The 16,546-nt window shown below is 60.0% G+C and overlaps 3 protein-coding genes across 4 annotated transcripts in view; 2 read left to right on the forward strand and 1 right to left on the reverse strand.

The window, feature by feature from the left end:
- Window positions 1-6,054, forward strand: part of RNF19B (ring finger protein 19B) — a 26,448-nt gene extending 20,394 nt beyond the window's left edge. Inside the window, exons 6-12 of the mRNA XM_033519640.1 lie at window positions 1,545-1,689; window positions 2,084-2,246; window positions 2,704-2,818; window positions 3,286-3,426; window positions 3,577-3,784; window positions 4,743-4,874; window positions 5,260-6,054. Coding sequence (XP_033375531.1) covers window positions 1,545-1,689; window positions 2,084-2,246; window positions 2,704-2,818; window positions 3,286-3,426; window positions 3,577-3,784; window positions 4,743-4,874; window positions 5,260-5,737 — 1,382 coding nt within the window. The 3' untranslated portion in view covers window positions 5,738-6,054. The remainder of the gene's footprint in view (window positions 1-1,544; window positions 1,690-2,083; window positions 2,247-2,703; window positions 2,819-3,285; window positions 3,427-3,576; window positions 3,785-4,742; window positions 4,875-5,259) is intronic.
- Window positions 6,055-6,739: 685 nt separating this feature from the next.
- TMEM54 (transmembrane protein 54) lies at window positions 6,740-8,906 on the forward strand. The gene is made up of 5 exons (XM_033519641.1): window positions 6,740-6,963; window positions 7,429-7,668; window positions 8,010-8,263; window positions 8,352-8,486; window positions 8,616-8,906. The coding sequence occupies exons 1-5, from the start codon at window positions 6,951-6,953 to the stop codon at window positions 8,706-8,708; spliced, it is 735 nt and encodes a 244-aa protein (XP_033375532.1). The 5' UTR covers window positions 6,740-6,950; the 3' UTR covers window positions 8,709-8,906.
- Window positions 8,907-8,938: 32 nt separating this feature from the next.
- HPCA (hippocalcin) lies at window positions 8,939-12,319 on the reverse strand. Of its 2 annotated transcripts, XM_015649128.2 has the most exons (4): window positions 12,217-12,319; window positions 10,366-10,796; window positions 9,734-9,839; window positions 9,393-9,490 (listed from the first exon to the last, which is right to left on the reverse strand). In XM_015649128.2, exons 2-4 carry the CDS (start codon window positions 10,741-10,743, stop codon window positions 9,393-9,395), a joined length of 582 nt encoding a protein of 193 aa, XP_015504614.1. In that variant the 5' UTR covers window positions 10,744-10,796; window positions 12,217-12,319. The 2 variants fall into 2 exon arrangements, with proteins under 2 accessions (XP_015504615.1, XP_015504614.1); XM_015649129.1 differs by lacking the exon at window positions 12,217-12,319 and having other exon boundaries at window positions 8,939-9,490; window positions 10,366-10,863.
- Window positions 12,320-16,546: the final 4,227 nt, after the last annotated feature.

Consider the following 16,546-nt stretch of genomic DNA (forward strand, 5'->3'; position numbering starts at 1 on the left):
CTGGGTATGGATTTACCCATTTTTCATTAAATATCCCAAGCTGGGAGAGACCCACTAGGCTCCAACTCTCTGCCCCAAGAGTCACCCCCTGATTTTTTTGGTTGCTCGCCTGTTTGTGTGTGCTGAGAAAGAGGCAGCTCTGTGCAAACCTCCTCCTCTCAAAGCCTGTGCCCTGAGTTTCTCCAGCAGCTGTGAAACTCAGAGTCATTTCCCCTCCTCCTGTGTGTTAGAACACATCTGATCTCTTCCAGCAGCACCAAACAAATCAGTGGGTGACGATGTGCTTTGGGTCCTTTTGTGTCAAGGCAACTCCCCAGCTCTGCTTGTGGCTCTTTTGATCTTGGATGCTCTCGCTTTTTTGCTGATCTAAACCCTGAACAAGCAGTCACTTTTTTACTGTTGCAGCTTCAAAGTTGTCTGGTGTGGTCGTGAAGAGCAGCATTCATGGCCAGCTGAGTGTGGGGAGCTGTGCTCTGTGCACTGTTAGGTCTTGGCAATGGCAGGTACCAAAAAAATGCCAACCCACAGAACTCCTCCGCTGCCCGGTAGGAGCTGCTGTGTCTGCTGAGTTTGTGTTCCTTAAAAATAACTCTGTTGACTCTGGAAGTGGGCAGTGAGGCCATTTTTTAAAGCCCTGCCCTACCCCCTAACAAAATACCTCGTTTTTCCTTCTGTGTGAGGAGTTTAAATATTAATTCACTCAGTGTGGAGCTGTCGTGGGTGGTTCTGGCATGGCTGTGTCCAACGTCTCCCAGTTTAGAGAACCCTAAGAATGGACAGCACACATACTGCCCCAGCCAGCAGAAAAACCCAGTGTATGAGTTTTTGTGTCCTGTTAAGAGATCCCTGCCAGGAAAGGGCACTTAGCCATGGGAAGGGAGGTTTTTGAGACAGTGGTTTCTCCCCACCCCGCCGTGCTGGATCCAGCCTGGTGATTAATAAGGTGTGAGCCGGGCTCACAGCTGGATTTCATCTTGCTGAGCTTCGCAGGGGCCAGCAGAGCCCCGAACCACGGCACTGCCATTGCATAACCACCATCAGATGATGCCTGAATTAAGGAAGGGATGAAAGCCCCTTATCCTGCTCTGCCAGCAGCAGGCTCTGGGGCCTAGGCAGCCTCTGCAGCTGCAGCCCCTGTTCCCTTAAAGGCCCGGTTTGGGGTTTCTCCAGTGCCTTTTCTCCCAGTTGTTGTGTTGTTCTTGGCCCATGAATCACCTCCGTGGAGCAATTCAGTAATGGCTCGTTGTGCTGGGCAGGTATGACTTGTTCCCTGTGTTTAAGCTTGAATTCTGGAATACATCCCATTCAAGATTAGAAGAAGCTTTTAAAAGTGGCTGTTGTTCCCAGTCCCTGCTGTTGGTGGGGTCTGTCACATCCAAATTATCTCCTCTGAGATAAAATAAACACACACCACCCACTGCGAGCAGCAAAGGTGTTCTGCCGCACAGAAAACACAGATTTCAGTTTCAATCCTTAATGAGAATGGTTGATTCTCCACTCTGCCAGCAGAGATCCCACCTGAATTCCTTCTTTCCTCCCCTCAGCCGATGACATCAAGCCGTGCCCACGCTGCAGCGCTTACATCATCAAGATGAACGATGGCAGCTGCAACCACATGACGTGTGCCGTGTGTGGCTGCGAGTTCTGCTGGCTCTGCATGAAGGAGATCTCAGATCTGCATTACCTCAGGTGAGCAGCACCTGCCTCTCTCAGGCTGCCTGGAGGAGTTCACTGCCCCTGTTGGACTTTCACCCTCTTACTTCAGCAGTCTTATATATATTTATTGCTTCTGACCCAAAGGAATGAGCTCTCTTCCCACTTTACAGCATTCAGATGCTCTTCCCACACTAAACAAAGCTCCTGATACAATTACTTTTGAGAGTTTTTGGTGTACTGAGTATTAAACAGACCCAGTAGTGTGATATTCACCTTTTTGGGGAAAAAAAGGACAGAAACCTTATTTGTGTTGTCTACCTGCTTCCTAAGTTTTGGGTTTTATTCATGTGCAAGTTGAACTTGGGGTTCTCAGGAGCTTTTAGGAATTGCAGGAGTGCTAATGTCATTTTTTTTCCCTTCCATGAAGCCCCTCTGGCTGTACATTCTGGGGCAAAAAGCCATGGAGTCGTAAAAAGAAGATTCTCTGGCAGCTGGGCACGTTGATCGGAGCCCCTGTGGGCATTTCCCTCATCGCTGGCATTGCCATTCCTGCCATGGTCATTGGCATCCCTGTGTACGTTGGGAGGAAGGTGAGTGTGGGGGGCAGAAGGCTTTGGGGTGTTCCCTGTGCTGACCAGAAATTTAGGGCTGATAGGAAGGGTGGATCTTGTCATAGAACCCAAATTCAGTTTTCTCTTCTATAGCTTCTCTTATCTCCTGGGCTTTGTGTGGGCAGGGGGAAGGTGGTGGCTGATAGCCCTGGTAGCCTGAAGGGGCTCAAGTCCTCCCAAATGCATTTTGCATTTCTCTTGTGCCTCTGCCTTGACCCATGAGCACCCTGGGGGTCCCTTCTGAGCCCATCAGCCCCGTACTTGTGGTTGCTTCTTTTCCTTCAACACAGACCCTCCTGCTAGGTCTGCTCTGTGAGGAGATCTGTGCTCAAAATAAGGTTCTTCAAGGGTTCACACGCCTGGCAAGGCTGTAAAATCACTTCTTAATGTCCTCTGGATGTCTGCTGTTCTCACCTGGTGCTTCTTCTTCCATCAGATTCACAGCAGATACGAGGGGAAGAAAACCTCCAAGCACAAGAGGAACTTGGCCATTACTGGTGGGGTCACCTTGTCTGTCATTGCCTCCCCAGTCATTGCTGCTGTCAGTGTTGGTAAGTGGGCTCAGCCCTGTCCCCTCTGCTGGCCCAGTAGCCACTGAGACCAGTGGGTAGCCCAGCCCTGTGCCATGGGGGTGGCCAAAGGGCAATTTGCAGAGCACAGCTGTGTGTGGGTTTGGGCACAACGCTCTGTCTCACATCCTGATGGGCTCGAGCTGCCCCAGAGCCAGCACAGGGTTTCTCTGGAGCACCACTTGGTGCAGATGGCCACAGCCCATCCTGGAGTCCCTTGTCACACTGCAGCTGTCTCCTGCCATGGTTTGGTGGCTGATGTCTCGGGGCTCCAGTGCTCTTGGGGTTCCCTCACTCTGAACAAAGGGCTCCTCCACTGTCTGCAAATCTGTGAACTGTGGGACCTTTAAAAACAACAAAAACATTACTGAGAGAGTCCCTAAAAAACCTTTTCTGTCTGCCCAACGCATCTTTAAGCACCTTCTAACCCAGCTCATCCTCCTCTCCAGGAATTGGGGTCCCCATCATGCTGGCCTACGTCTATGGGGTGGTGCCCATCTCGCTGTGCCGGGGTGGTGGCTGTGGGGTCAGCACAGCCAACGGAAAGGGAGTGAAAATCGAGTTTGATGAAGATGATGGACCTATCACAGGTAATATAACTGGTAATGGGAAGGGTGTGAAGCAAAATGCTCTCGTTGTTGCCTCTTGTAATGAAATGGTTTGAGGTCCTGATGTTTCCCAAATCTGAGATGAGACATCGCAGCCAAGTGCTCCAACCCCTGTGCTCTCCTTCCTCGCAGTGGCCGATGCCTGGAGAGCCCTGAAGAACCCCAGCATTGGAGAGAGCAGCATTGAGGGGCTGACCAGCGTGCTGAGCACCAGTGGCAGCCCCACGGACGGGCTCAGCGTCATCCAGGGCAACTACAGCGAGACCGCCAGCTTCGCTGCCCTGTCCGGGGGCACCCTGAGCGGGGGGGTCCTCTCAGGGAGCAAGGGGAAGTACAGCAGGTAACTGGACTGTGGGAAAAGCAGAGAGGTTCCCAAGGCCTCTTGTGTGGGTTTGAGTGGCTTTATTTTAAGGAACTTTCCAGGAGTGTGAGTGAAGCTGCTTTGATCCAGGGGTTGTGTCGTGGTGTTTTTGTGCCTTGGTCTGCTGTAGAGTAAGCAGGTCTAGGAGATCACCCAGGATGATCTGGAGCCACCCAGGGTGGGGAGACACTGGCACAGATTGGCCAGAGAGGTTGTGGGGTCCCCATCCTCGGAGATGTTCCAGGACCAGGTTGGATGGGGCTCTGAGCAGCCTGGTCTAGGGGAAGGTGTCCCTGCTCGTGGCAGGGGGTTGGAGCTGGGTGATCTTTAAGGTCCTTTCCAACCCAAACCATTCCATGGTTCTGTTTCTGGAGTCAGTCTGGTTCTTGCAAGGAGGACAGATCCCTACTGAGCTCCTTGAGACCACAGAGCTGATGCTTCAGCTTAATTGGGAACAGCACAGAGCTCCTGCCTGGCCTGCTTAAAGCTATTCCAGCTCTGTTATCCCAGCCTGGAGGCTTTGATGCTTTCTGTTCTGCAGGCAGGGTCACAGCTCTCCAAGTCAGGAGGTTACACCACAGTTTTCCTCCCAACTTGCCTGTGAGTCAGTTTGCTGGGTAATTAGAGCCACGTGTTGATGTGGCAGCCAGGATGTAATCACAGCTCTGTGCGAGATCCATGGAAATCAGCTCTTCGCAGGAATCGTGTGAGTCATGGATGTAAACACGGCTTTACCTTCGTCATGGAAAACAGAATGGATTTACCTAAATGGAGCCAGAAATGAGACTCAATGAGAGCAACCACTGGGGTTAAACTCCTGTCACTCTGAGCTATGGCAGCTCACAGGGATTCTTGCTTTCCTGTGAGGAGCAGGGACAGCTTGGTGCTCCTTGGGTGCATCTAAAGCATTTCTGAGGAATCCTCTTCTTTCTTGCAGGCTGGAGGTCCAGGCAGATGTCCAGAAGGAGATTTTCCCCAAAGACTCGGTCAGTTTGGGGGCCATCAGTGACAACGCCAGCACCCGAGCCATGGCTGGTTCCATCATCAGCTCCTACAACCCTCAGGACAGGTGGGAGGACGTGGAATGCTGAGAAGAGCGTTGGTGGAGAGTGTCCTGGAAAACTGCACGCTCTGTGAGCGCTGCTGTGGGTGGGATGGCTGTGTTTGCTCCAGGGATCCATCCTTCTCCTAGCTGGGGAGGAGATCTGTGTGGTGTGGAGGCTAGGGAGGGGATCTGCAGCCCTCAGGGGCTCTTCTGGCCGTTTGAGGGACTCTGGAGCTCTCCCAGCTCAGCCCCTGGCTCAGCCTGGGGGTGATCTTGGCTCTCTTAGGAGGATTCAGGGAGAGCAGCGAGGCGTGGGGTGATGAGCAGCATCGTGCTCGGGTTTGGGAGGTGTGCTCCTCCCAGTACAGCCCAGTTGAACCCAGTAACATGAGGGTGGTTGTTCCTGCAGGGAGTGCAATAACATGGAGATCCAGGTGGACATTGAAGCCAAACCCAGTCACTACCAGCTGACCAGTGGCAGCAGCACAGAGGACTCCCTGCACGTCCACACCCAAATGGCAGAGAACGAGGAAGAGGAGGAGGAAGAAGAAGAGGAGGAGGAGGACGGCAAGCAGGAGCAGACGTGCAAACACCAAAGCTGTGAGCAAAAGGACTGCATTGCCAGCCAGACGTGGGACATCACCCTGGCCCAGCCCGAGAGCATCCGCAGCGACCTGGAGAGCTCGGACAGCCAGTCGGACGACGTGCCGGACATTACCTCGGACGAGTGCGAGTCCCCCCACTGTCAGACTGCAGCAGGCTGCCCACAGACCCCCAGAGCAAGAGGTGCCCAGAGCCCAAGTGCCCACCTGAGCCACTGTGCCCAAGCCGAGGGCTGCCGGCTGGATGAGATGGTCCAGCTGGAGTGCATCGAAGCCAGAGTGTGACCTGAGCACACTCCCTGTTGCTGCAGCTTCTGGGCCAAGCTTGTGTCCCTGTTGGCTTCTGTTTGCCATCCTCCAGCTGGCTCCCCCAGCCTCACCTCGGGGAGTTGCTGTTTGTTACGTGACAGAAAAAAAAAAACAAAGAAAAAAAAAAAAGAAAGGGAAAAAAAAAATTCCCCCCTCCGCCCTCTTTTTGTTTTAATTTATTGGTTCAGACTCTGTGAGGTGTGTAAGAGTGTAAATATGTACGTGTGTCTGTATGTCTGCAACCATCCTAAGGGACTCTTGGAATAAAGACTCTGGTTGTCATTCGACCTGAATCCAGCTCATCCTTTCCGAAGCTGCAGGGAAATCTTCCAGCTGCCTTTGCCCATGTGAATGCTGTTCCCAAAGACTTGGGAAGAAGAGAGGTCTCTCTTCTCCATCTCCCTGTGCAGCAGGGCTGGGTACAGGTAAAAGGAGGGGAACAGTGGGAAAAAAAGGCAAATTTCCAGCACTTGAGGGTGTGTGGGAGCTGAGGATGCTGAGAGCAGTGGCTCAGGTGGGACCTTTCCCCAGAGCAGTCCCAGGAACCAGGCTTGTCCCTGTTGGACCCCCCAGCCCCTCGGTGTGAGCTGAGCTGGGGGCTCCTCCCAAAGCCACCCCTGCAAGCCCCTGTCCCCATCCCAGTGTCTGGAATTTCCCTGGAAGCTTCCTGAGGGTGATGGCCACCAAAGCAGCTCCTCTGAGTCGCCACTGGGCCAAGTCACCACCCGCCCTGAGCCCTCTGCTTTGCCCTGTCCCTGGCAGTGCTGGGCAGTGTCCCAGCCCCAGGAGCTGCCCTGGGACCCCCCTGGGTGGATCCCAGCCTGCTGCTGAGGTTTTGGGGTGTGCTGGGGAGGTGGGGCTGGGTGGGGAAGGGGGGTGAGGAAGTGTGGAATGGTGGCTGGGCATGGAATGGTGAATTGGCACAGCACGGCATGTCACAGCACGGCTGCTGGCTTGGCAGCAAGGGGAGGGCAGGGGTGGGACACGGAGGAGAAGGTGGAGTTATCCCTTTGTCCCGGGGAGCTGGTCTGACAGGAATTGGAGCGGCAGGCGGGTGGCTCCGGGTGGCTCCGGGTGTCCCGGTCCTGCCCCGTCCCAGACCCCGATGGATCCGACTGCCAGGGGCTGAGGGCAGGGCAGGCCCTGGGGCATCGAGGGGCTCTGGTGGCCTGATCCTGGCCCGGTGAAGATGTGCCAAGTGGGTGAGTCCGGCTCTGGTGTGGGGATCACATCGAGAGGGCTCCATCTCTGCCCTCCTGCAGGGGAAACTGAGGCAGGGAGGGAGGGAGAGGAGCTGAGGGGCTCGGATGGGGTCACTGGGTGGTGATGGGTGTGTGAGGGTGGGCCCAAAGGGGGAACAGCCCCACAGTCCCCAGAACCCAGCCCTGGAGCTGCCATCTGGGGGACAGCTGCTCTCCCAGAGCTTCCCTGTCAGTCCGAGGAGCCCCAGCCCCACAGGGACCCTGTCCCCATGGCCACTGGCCCCACACCTTTGCTCCAGTCTCAGGAGAGCTGGCTGGACCAGTGGTTTGCATACCTGGGCTAGCGGTGGCTTCCACACCACCTCCTGCCTCATCCCCGGGGCTGTCCCCAAACGCCCCATTCCTGTGCCAGGTGGGGACAGCTCGGTGCTGGCCACCCCACACCCTCCTCTCCCCTCCTCTCAGGCCACCTCCATCCCAGCAGCCACCGAAAGGTGCTGATGAAAACAGGGCTCATCCTCCTCATCATCGGCCACCTCAGCTTCATCACCGGGGCCCTCGTCCACGGCACCGTCCTGCGCTTTGTGGTCACTGCCCGCGATGTCACCTCCCTGCACTACGGTGTCACCAACAGCGCCTCTGCCGTGGCTGCGCTGCTGGTACCCCTGGGACACGGGGGGACGTGGGGAGGGGTAGGGATGCAGGGTGGGAAGAGATGGGATGCAGCACAGACACTGCTCCAAACAAGCCTTTCTAGCACAAACCCAGGGAATTCAACACTCAGGGGCTCCTTTCTGGGTGAGGCTGTTGGAGGTGAAGCGTTGCCCCCCGATGAGCTTCCAGGGACAGTGCCAGCAGGGAAGGGACACCGCTGGCCCTGGGGCAGCTGCTCCTCGCTGACCCCCTGTGCTTCCTCGCAGAGCATCTCCTGTGGAGTCTCTGCCCTGCTGCTGGCCCGTTACCTCGGCTCTGCTGCCCTCGTAAGCATCCCCAGCCCCTCTCCCAGCACCCGGGGCCCTCCCAGGAAGCCTGAACAGTCCCCACAGCCCCTCTCTGGGGTCCGCCCTGGGGAGGGAACATCCCCGAGCTGCCTCTTCTCTCCCTCCTGCAGAAATGGGCTCTGCTGGCTCTGAGCGCCTGCAGCAGCCTGTGCTGCCTGTGCTGCCTGCTGGGGCTGCTCGTGGCCATCGGGCTGACCCTGGGCAACCAGGGCCGCGTGTTGCTGGCCCCCTGCTCCATCGGCAGCATCGCCCTCGCCCCAGTGTCCCGCGAGTGCCCCTTCGACCCCACCCGCGTCTACGTGAGTCCCCCGTGGGCTGGGGATGTGCTGGGTATGTGCTGGGGATGGGGAGGGTGTGCAGGGAGCTGATGCTCCCGCTGTCTCCCAGAGCTCCACGCTGTCCCTCTGGGCCATCTCCCTCCTGCTGGAGGCCATGGAGATCTTCTTCAGCATCCGCTGCCTCCTGCTCGCCCTGGAGCTCCTCCGCCTCGGCCGCTGCTGCCGTGGGACGCTCCGGATGAAGGTGATTTCTGATTCCTGGGCTCAGCTCCAGCCCCTCCCCTGCAGGGCTGGGACAGACCTGTCTGGGCTCAGGTGGATCCAAGGCTTCCACCCCTCTGGTCCCATTCTCACCGTCCTCTCTGGCTTCCAGGTCTCTTTGCAGGCAGCCCCTGCGGAGAGCCCTGGCCCCGGGCAGTGCCTGGGCCTGCTGAGACTGGACAGTGTGGAAATTGCCCGGCTCTGAGCAGGGCCTGAGGGATAAATGACCCTGTGGATGTGTCCTGGCCGTTCCTGCCCCATTCCAGCCCCACGACAGGACTCTGCTGCCTCCCAGGATGTGTGGACACATCCCCTGAACCATCCCACGGCCTTGGGTTGCCTGGGGCTGCAGCGAGGGATGAAACTGGGCTGGATTCAGACCCTGCAGGGAGGAACCTTCCCCAGGGCTTCCGTGTCCCCTTTCCCAGCACGGACTGCACTGACACAAACTTTATTCTGCAGGTATTAAAGACCAGAAGCACGGCCCCCCCGGCCCCACACCCTGCACTGGCTATGGGGAAGGGGCTGACCCAGCCGTGGGACCCCACAGCCACCGGGGCTTTGTCCCCTGGGCCGTGTCCCCACGCCTGCCAGAGATGCAGCAGTGGCCACCAGCGTGTCCCACGGGGCTGGGCTGTCCCCCTGCCCTGAGCCCTGCTGCTGGGGGAGCCTCAGGGCACCCATCCTCCATCCTCCCACCAGTGCAGGAGCCCCCCAGAGATGGGGACTCCCCCCTGGGCTCCCCTCACCCCAATTTCAGCTGGGTCCAGCTCTCATCCCACGAGGCGCTGTGGGGGCACAGCGGGGACCGCAGGGGCCGGGTAAGGGACAGTGACCATCTGCAGGGTCAGGGGTGGCGGGAGGGGGGTCTGGGGGGGTCCTGGGGGGCTCAGAACTGCATGGCCCCGCTGGGGTCACACTGCAGCAGGCGCACGATGGACGGGTCGCTCTTGGCCCCTCGGATGAACTCCTCCAGCGAGAGCTTCCCTGCGGGGAAGGGGACACGGCTCAGCCTCCTCCCAGGACCAGAGACCACCCAGAGCAGCCCATGGACACCCCCACCCAGCCGGGAGGAGCACCCTGGGGTGCCCAGCACCCTGAGCCCCTCCGGCCAGCGGGGCCACAGCAGCAGACATGAGCCATTTAATCAGCGTGCGTGCGGCTCCTTCTAAGACCCCCGGATTTAGCCATGAGACCTTTCCCTAATCCCCTCCAGCTCCTCTCATTTACCGTCGTTATTAGTATCCATCTGTCGGAAGATTTTGTCCGTCCTTTTCTCCGGGGTGGATTCATCTTCAGGCATGTTCATCACGGACGAGACCATTTTGTAGATGGCCTGGGAGAAGGAGAGGGGGTGAGGGTGGCTCCTGGCATTGCCCAGCTGGGACAGGGACAGATCTTTGGGATTTGCTTTCCTGGGAATGGGGTTGGTGTTTAACACCCTTCCCATGGGATCAGGCTGTGGGGGGCTCCCAGCACTGCCGGGGCTGGAGCTGCTCCTGCAGGGAGAATTTGGCCACTGGGATTCCACAGCAGTGAGAATCTCCAGGTTGGGATTTGGGCAGGGAGAGCATCTCCTGCGCATTTGCCAGCACCACCAGGCGTGCTGGGAGACACCTGCCAGCCCTGGAAACACGGGAAGAGTCCCAGCATGGGCTCCCAAAGGGACATCCCCAGGCAGGGAAGAACTCGGGATGCTCCAGGATAAAATGATCCCTGAGCTGCAGACACCAACAGCTTCATCCACCCTTGGTACAGCAAAACTCTGTCCCGGGGGTCCCACAGGGTGAAATCCCAGAGCCACCCTCGCCCCGGGAGGCGACAGCCACACCGGGAGGCTGCGGGGCGGGGCAGCCCGGTACCTGCACGATCTCCAGCATCTCCTCCCGGCTGATGTAGCCGTTTCCATCCAGGTCGTACATGCTGAAGGCCCACATGAGCTTCTGCTCCAGCTTCCCGCGGGAGGTGACGCTCAGGGCGATGATGAACTCCCTGAAGTCGATGGTGCCGTCGCCGTTGGTGTCGAAGGTGCGGAAAACGTGCTCGGCGAACTTGGAGGCGTCACCGTAGGGGAAGAAGTTGGCGTAGATCTTCTTGAACTCCTCCACGTCGAGCATGCCCGAGGGACAGTCCTTCAGGAAACCCTTGTACCAGCCCTGCAGCTCCAGGTCGGAGAACTCCGTGTTTTCCCGCAGGTCCTGGAGCATCTCCGGGCGGAGTTTGCTGTTCTGCTTCCCCATTCCGCCGGGACGAGCGCTGCAGGGGTCCGGGGGGCCTCGGGGGTCCCTCTGCGCTACAGGAGGGGAGAGGGACGGGGCAGAGCTCCCTGGCAGCCCCCGGACACCCGGCCGGACGCGGATGCTGCTCCCTCCATCCCCGCTGGCCGCTCTGAGCCGTCGGGGCCAGCCCCGGGGACCACCCAGAGCCAGGCAGCGCCAGCCCCCTCCCGTTTGCGTAATAAGCCCTTATAGCTCATTTGCATAATATATAGGTGCTATATAGGTGGGATCAGCAGGGCAGAGCGGCCCGGAGGAGGGAGGGGGCTGAATTCGGCCCCAGCAGAGCGGTGCCTGAGGCTCTGGGTCCAGCCCAGCTTTGGGGCTGGCCGGATCTGGGTCAGATCCCTCGGAGGAGGGTTATTTTCAGCTCCTCCGCTGTCTCCGTTAATATTTGATGCCTCCGGCGGGCCCTGGAGACCCAGGAAGGGCTGGGGGTGGCAGGTCCCTGCTCGGGGCTCTGTCCCTGCCCCAGGGTGCCCCCAGCCCAGCCCAGCCCGGCAGGACCAGCCCCGAGGAGCTCCCAGGGGAGGGAGGGTGTCCTGCACCGGGCACGACCCTCCTGGGGGCTCCGTGGTGACCTTGACCCGCTGTCACTGTCCTGGGGCGTCCCCCAGGCTGTGTCGTGACCCCTCCGTGGGAGAGATGGGCTCGGGGGGATTCAGGGGTGCACTGGGGGCTTTCAGTGCCTGGAGCTGCCTTATCCAGAGCAGGGAGAGGCCGCAGCACCCCCAAACTCCCCAAAGATTCCTTTGGATCTCAGGGCAAACAGGAGTCCCCAAGAGGAGCAGCCAGGTAGGGCTGGACACCCAGGGGTGTCCACAGAGGACACTCAGGGGGATGGGACCCCACAAAGTCTCTCCATCGCCCCCACCACGGCTCCAGCCCCGCTCCAGCAGCCCGAGGAAGGATCTGCGTGTCCCCGCCCCACTCAGGGGTCCCCACTTTGGTCCCTCCGGGGCTGGCACGACCCCCACCCCCAAAGCCCGGGGTCTGTGACCCCTCCCCACTGCCCGGGGCAGCTCCCGCCCCGAGAAGGGAACCCGTGGGGGCTCAGCACCCCAAGAAGGCTCCGCAAGGACCCCCCAAAGCGGACACCTCCGGAAGGGTGGGTGAGCACCCCCAGGGAGTCCTCTCCGGGGTGGGGGGGCTGCAGGGGGCTCCCCCCAAACCGGACACCCTGGGATTGTCGGGGACACGCCAGGGGAAGGTCTCTCCCGTGGAGAGGCACTACCGGGAGCCCCGAAAGAAGCGCTGGGGACAGAGAGGGACTCCGAGCACCCCCGAAAGACGCGGTGGGGCGGGGGTGGCTCTGCAGGGGACGGACGTGCCCGGGGCTGGATCCGCGCCGGTGCCGCGGGCTCTCCGGTTCCTCAGTGCCCCCCGCTCGTGTCCGTGCGTGTCCCCCCCGGGTCCCTTGTCCCCGCCACCTCCTACCTGCCCGGAGACGGCCGCTGTCGCCTCCGCCACCGCCACCGCAAACCGGGAGCGCCCGCCGGGAGCGGCCGCCGCAGCGCCGGGCGGCGGGGGGGGCACCGGGGGCACCGGCACCGGCAGCGCCCCCCGGGACCCCCCACCCGCCCCGGGACACCCCCCGGGACACCGCCCCACGGAGGAGAGCTCGGGGAGCAGCCCCTGGTACCCCCGGAGAGGGGGCTGGGGACAAAGGGGGCTGGGGGGACTCTGGGAGCGCTGGGAGGTCTTGGGGAACACTGGGAATACTGGGAATACTGGGAACACTGGGAACACTGGGAACACTGGGAATACTGGGAATACTGGGGACACTGGGAACACTGGGAATACTGGGAATACTGGCAACACTGGAAACACTGGGAATACTGGGGACACTGGGAACACTGGGAACACTGGAAACACTGGGAACACTGGGAACACTGGGAACACTGGGAGCTCCGGGAGCACTGGGAGCACTGGGAGCACTGAGAAGTCTGGGAGCACTGGGAGCTCTGGGAACACTGGGGGTTCTGGGAGTACTGGGGGAGTTTGGGGGGCACTGGGAGCACTGGGAGCTGTGGGAGCACTGGGAACACTGGGAGCACTGGGAGCACTGGGCACACTGGGGGCTCTGGGAGCTTTGGGAGCACTGGGAACACTGGGAGCACTGGGAGCTCTGGGAGCACTGGGGGGGTTTGGGGTGCACTGGGGGCTCTGGAAGCACTGGGAGTTCTGGGAGCACTGGGATCACTGGGAGCTCTGGGAGCACTGGGAGCACTGGGAGCACTGGGAACACTGGGGGCTCTGGAAGCACTGGGAGCTCTGGGAGCACTGGGAGCACTGGGAACACTGGGAGCTCTGGGAGCACTGGGAGCACTGGGAGCTCTGGGAGCACTGGGAGCACTGGGAGCTCTGGGAGCACTGGGAGCACTGGGACCTCTGGGAGCACTGGGAGCACTGGGAGCACTGGGACACGCTGTCTCCTGGCCCAAGAAGGTGCCAAGCCAGGCTTTTTGGGGCTAGGAAGGGACATTTTGTGTTGGGTGTCCCCAGGACTCCGATAAGGGTGGCAAAGCATCCCCAGTCACTCCAGCAAGGAGCAAAGTGGCTTTCAGAGCACTGGGAAAAGACTCCAGCGGAACCAGATGCTCTCCACGAGGAGCTGCCATTGCCAGGAGGTTTTTCCAGGGTCCCTGCAGCAGCTCCCAGTTTGCAGAGCCCGGGATGGCCGTGGGGAGCAGATGGCAGGGGCAGATGGGAGGAAGAGCCACTCTCCGTGGAATTACACAAACAAAAATGCATCAAGTGATTAAATCCCGCTGGCCTGGGGGGGACAGAAATGTGCTGGAGTGGCTGCTCCAGGATGGGAAGAACCCAACATGGGACTAATTCACCCCAAAATCTCCTGGGCATTAAAAAACTACAGTTTCCCCTCCTGGAAGTGTCCAAGGCCGGTTGGATGGGGCTGGGAGCAGCCTGGGACAGGGGAAGGTGGCTCTGCCCATGGCAGGGGTGGAACTGGGTGAGTTTAAGGTCCCTCCCAAGATCAGTGAGGCCGAGGGGCTTTGGGCACCCACCGAGAGAGACCTGGAACATCCAGACCTAAACCTCGAGGCTGAAGCAGGGCAGAAGACAGGGACCAGGCCTGGCAAAGCATCCAAAACCCAGAGCTGTGTTTTGGAACACCAGTGGGCAGCTCTTGACCAAACAGAGGTGCAGAACAGGAGCAGCCCAGGCCCTGAGGACCACAGGAATGAGCAATTCTTGCTGATAAACCTGGGAACCCTTCCTGAGCTCCAGGTAGGGGGTTTGGGCACTGGTATCGAGCCCAACGAGGTGTTTTGGGAATGGAATTGGGCTGGAAACACAGGAATTGGAGAGGCAAGATGCTGCAGTGGTGTTTTGTCCTCTCCTGTTTAAGAAAGAGATTTGGAAAGAGGGTAGGATGGGATATGAGCAGAAAGGTGAGGAAAAGGGAGATGTTTGTGCCTTTGGGAAGATATCCCGGACTGCTGGAGCTGAGCACCCCACAGGCAGCACTGCCAGGGCTGGGGGAGAGTGGGGGCCCCCAAGGTGGGGGTGTCACCTCCCCTCTGATAATCTTCATATCTATTTTAATCCCCCTGGGCATGAGTGACAGAGGCACAAGTGACGCAGGCTGATTTGAAAGCATCCCATTTCCGACTCCAGCCCGACCCTAAACCCACCTAATCCCCACGCTGGAAGGGATTGCAGGAGGGAGAGGGAGGATAATGCCTGCGAGGGGGGTACGGGCAGGGACATCAGTGATTTACAGGTCCCTGCCATGGGGGTAAACACCCCCAGCTCATCCCGCCTGGCTCCCACCCCCTCCACCCCAAAATATTGTGTTTTTATGGCTGGAGCCACGGGCATGGCTCACAGGGATGAGGATGCCCTGGGGATGCCAAGACGGGCAGGGCTGGTCCGGGGCGGGTCCCGCTGGCCCCGTGGTGCTGAAATAGCCACAGGAGCCGCTGTGGCATCTCCCCAAAGCTGCTGGGGACAGATGTGGGGCGCTGCTGATGCCTGGCTGGGAGTTCCCCTTCGTCTTCCTCCCCTTCCTTCTCCTCCTCCTCCTCCTCCCTGCAGGGATTTCTGTGGGAATTTCCTGCGTTGTCATGGCAGCCGTGGAGCCCCCGAGGCTTCGCTGCGGCGGAGAGAGGTGGGGCTGCAGGGAGGGGACACCCCGAGAGGGGACACTCCGAGCAGGGACACCCCGGGACAGGACACCCCGAGGGGGGACAGCCCGAGAGGGGACACCCTGGGACAGGACACCCCGGGAGGGGACACCCCGGAGGGGACACAGCGGGAGGGGACAAGGGGACACCCCGAGAGGGGACACCCGGGAGGGGACACCCCGGAGGGGACACAGTGGGAGGGGACACCGCAGGAGGGGACACCCCGAGAGGTGACACTCCGAGGGGACACCCCGGGACGTGACACCCCGGAGGGGACACAGCGGGAGGGGACACCTCGCTAGGGGACACGGCGGGAGGGGACACCCCGAGGTGGGACACCGCAGGAGGGGACACGGTGGGAGGGGACACCCCGAGGGGGGACACCCGGGAGGGGACACCGCGGCACAGGACACCCCGGAGGGGACACCGCAGTGTCCCTGTGTCCCAGGACAGGGGTTCAGGGTTCCCAGGGCTCCGCACACCCCTCTGTGTGTCCCAGGCAGTGTGTGCTGGCCTCGGGTGGCCCTGGCTGTGGTCCCCAAGCTGATGGGGCTCGGTGACGCTCGGGGTGCCCTGAGTTGGGTGATTTGGGGTCCAGAGTCAGCCTCATCGCCCTCGCCAGCCGGGAGTGCCCACGGGAGGGTCCCCGTGGGTGCCAACACAGCCAGGGTGGCACGGAATGGGCCCAGGTGTGTCCAGGGATGGCTCTGGGTGTGTCCAGGGAGGTTTGGTGCTCCCAAAACCTCCTGGGATACTGGGACAAACTGGGAGAGGGCAAAGCAAGAGGGGCTCAGCCCCTCGTTGTACCAGTGAACACAACTGGGGTCCCACAGACCCCTCCCTGTCCTCACACCCTGTCCCCAGAGCCCTGTCCCTGTCCCCAGAGCGTGTCCCTGTCCCCAGAGCGTGTCCCTGTCCCTAAAGCATGTCTCTGTCCTCAGAGGGTGACCCTGTCCTCACACCCTGTCCCTGTCCCCACACCCTGTCCCCAGAGCCTGTTCCTGTCCCCACACCCTGTCCCCAGAGAGTGTCCCTGTCCCCAGAGCGTGTCCCTGTCCCCAGAGCTTGTCCCTGTCCCCAGAGCATGTCCCTGTCCCCACACCCTGTCCCCAGAGAGTGTCCCTGTCCCCAGAGTGTGTCTCTGTCCCCAGAGCATGTCCCTGTCCCCAGAGCTTGTCCCTGTCCCCAGAGCATGTCCCTGTCCCCACACCCTGTCCCCAGAGAGTGTCCCTGTCCCCAGAGCGTGTCCCTGTCCCCATGTCCCTGTCCCCAGAGCGTGTCCCTGTCCCCATGTCCCTGTCCCCATGTCCCTGTCCCCACGCCCTGGCCCGGCAGAGGACACGGGGAAGGTAAACGGGGCAGGTTGGGGCAGGGGCTGCGGGAATAGTCAGGGATTAAAAGCAAATACCCAGATAATGAGGATCTTTGGTAAAAAGCCCATTTGTATAATTTAAACCTCTAATAGGCTTCCTGGAATACAAAGCCCTTTGTGATGCCCGATCTCATCTGGATCAGGAACCAGATCTCGCTAAATCTTGACTTAACAGCACGGGGATGGGGGGACGTTTCATAACATTTCATAAGGGAGCAGCTCCATCCCGTGTCCCCATGTCCCC

This window comes from Parus major, chromosome 23, assembly GCF_001522545.3.
Source record: "Parus major isolate Abel chromosome 23, Parus_major1.1, whole genome shotgun sequence".
Taxonomy (NCBI): domain Eukaryota; kingdom Metazoa; phylum Chordata; class Aves; order Passeriformes; family Paridae; genus Parus; species Parus major.

Coding starts and splice junctions, on each gene's coding strand:
- TMEM54 (XM_033519641.1), top strand. Junction 7,669..8,009: donor GGGAGGGGTAGGGATGCAGG/GTGGGAAGAGAT, acceptor CAGTCCCCACAG/CCCCTCTCTGGGGTCCGCCC. Junction 8,264..8,351: donor TCGACCCCACCCGCGTCTAC/GTGAGTCCCCCG, acceptor GCTGTCTCCCAG/AGCTCCACGCTGTCCCTCTG.
- HPCA (XM_015649129.1), bottom strand. CDS start 10,743: ATGGGGAAGCAGAACAGCAAACTCCGCCCGGAGATGCTCCAGGACCTG. Junction 9,840..10,365: donor AGATGCTGGAGATCGTGCAG/GTACCGGGCTGC, acceptor TCCTTCTCCCAG/GCCATCTACAAAATGGTCTC. Junction 9,491..9,733: donor GATGGATACTAATAACGACG/GTAAATGAGAGG, acceptor CCTTCCCCGCAG/GGAAGCTCTCGCTGGAGGAG.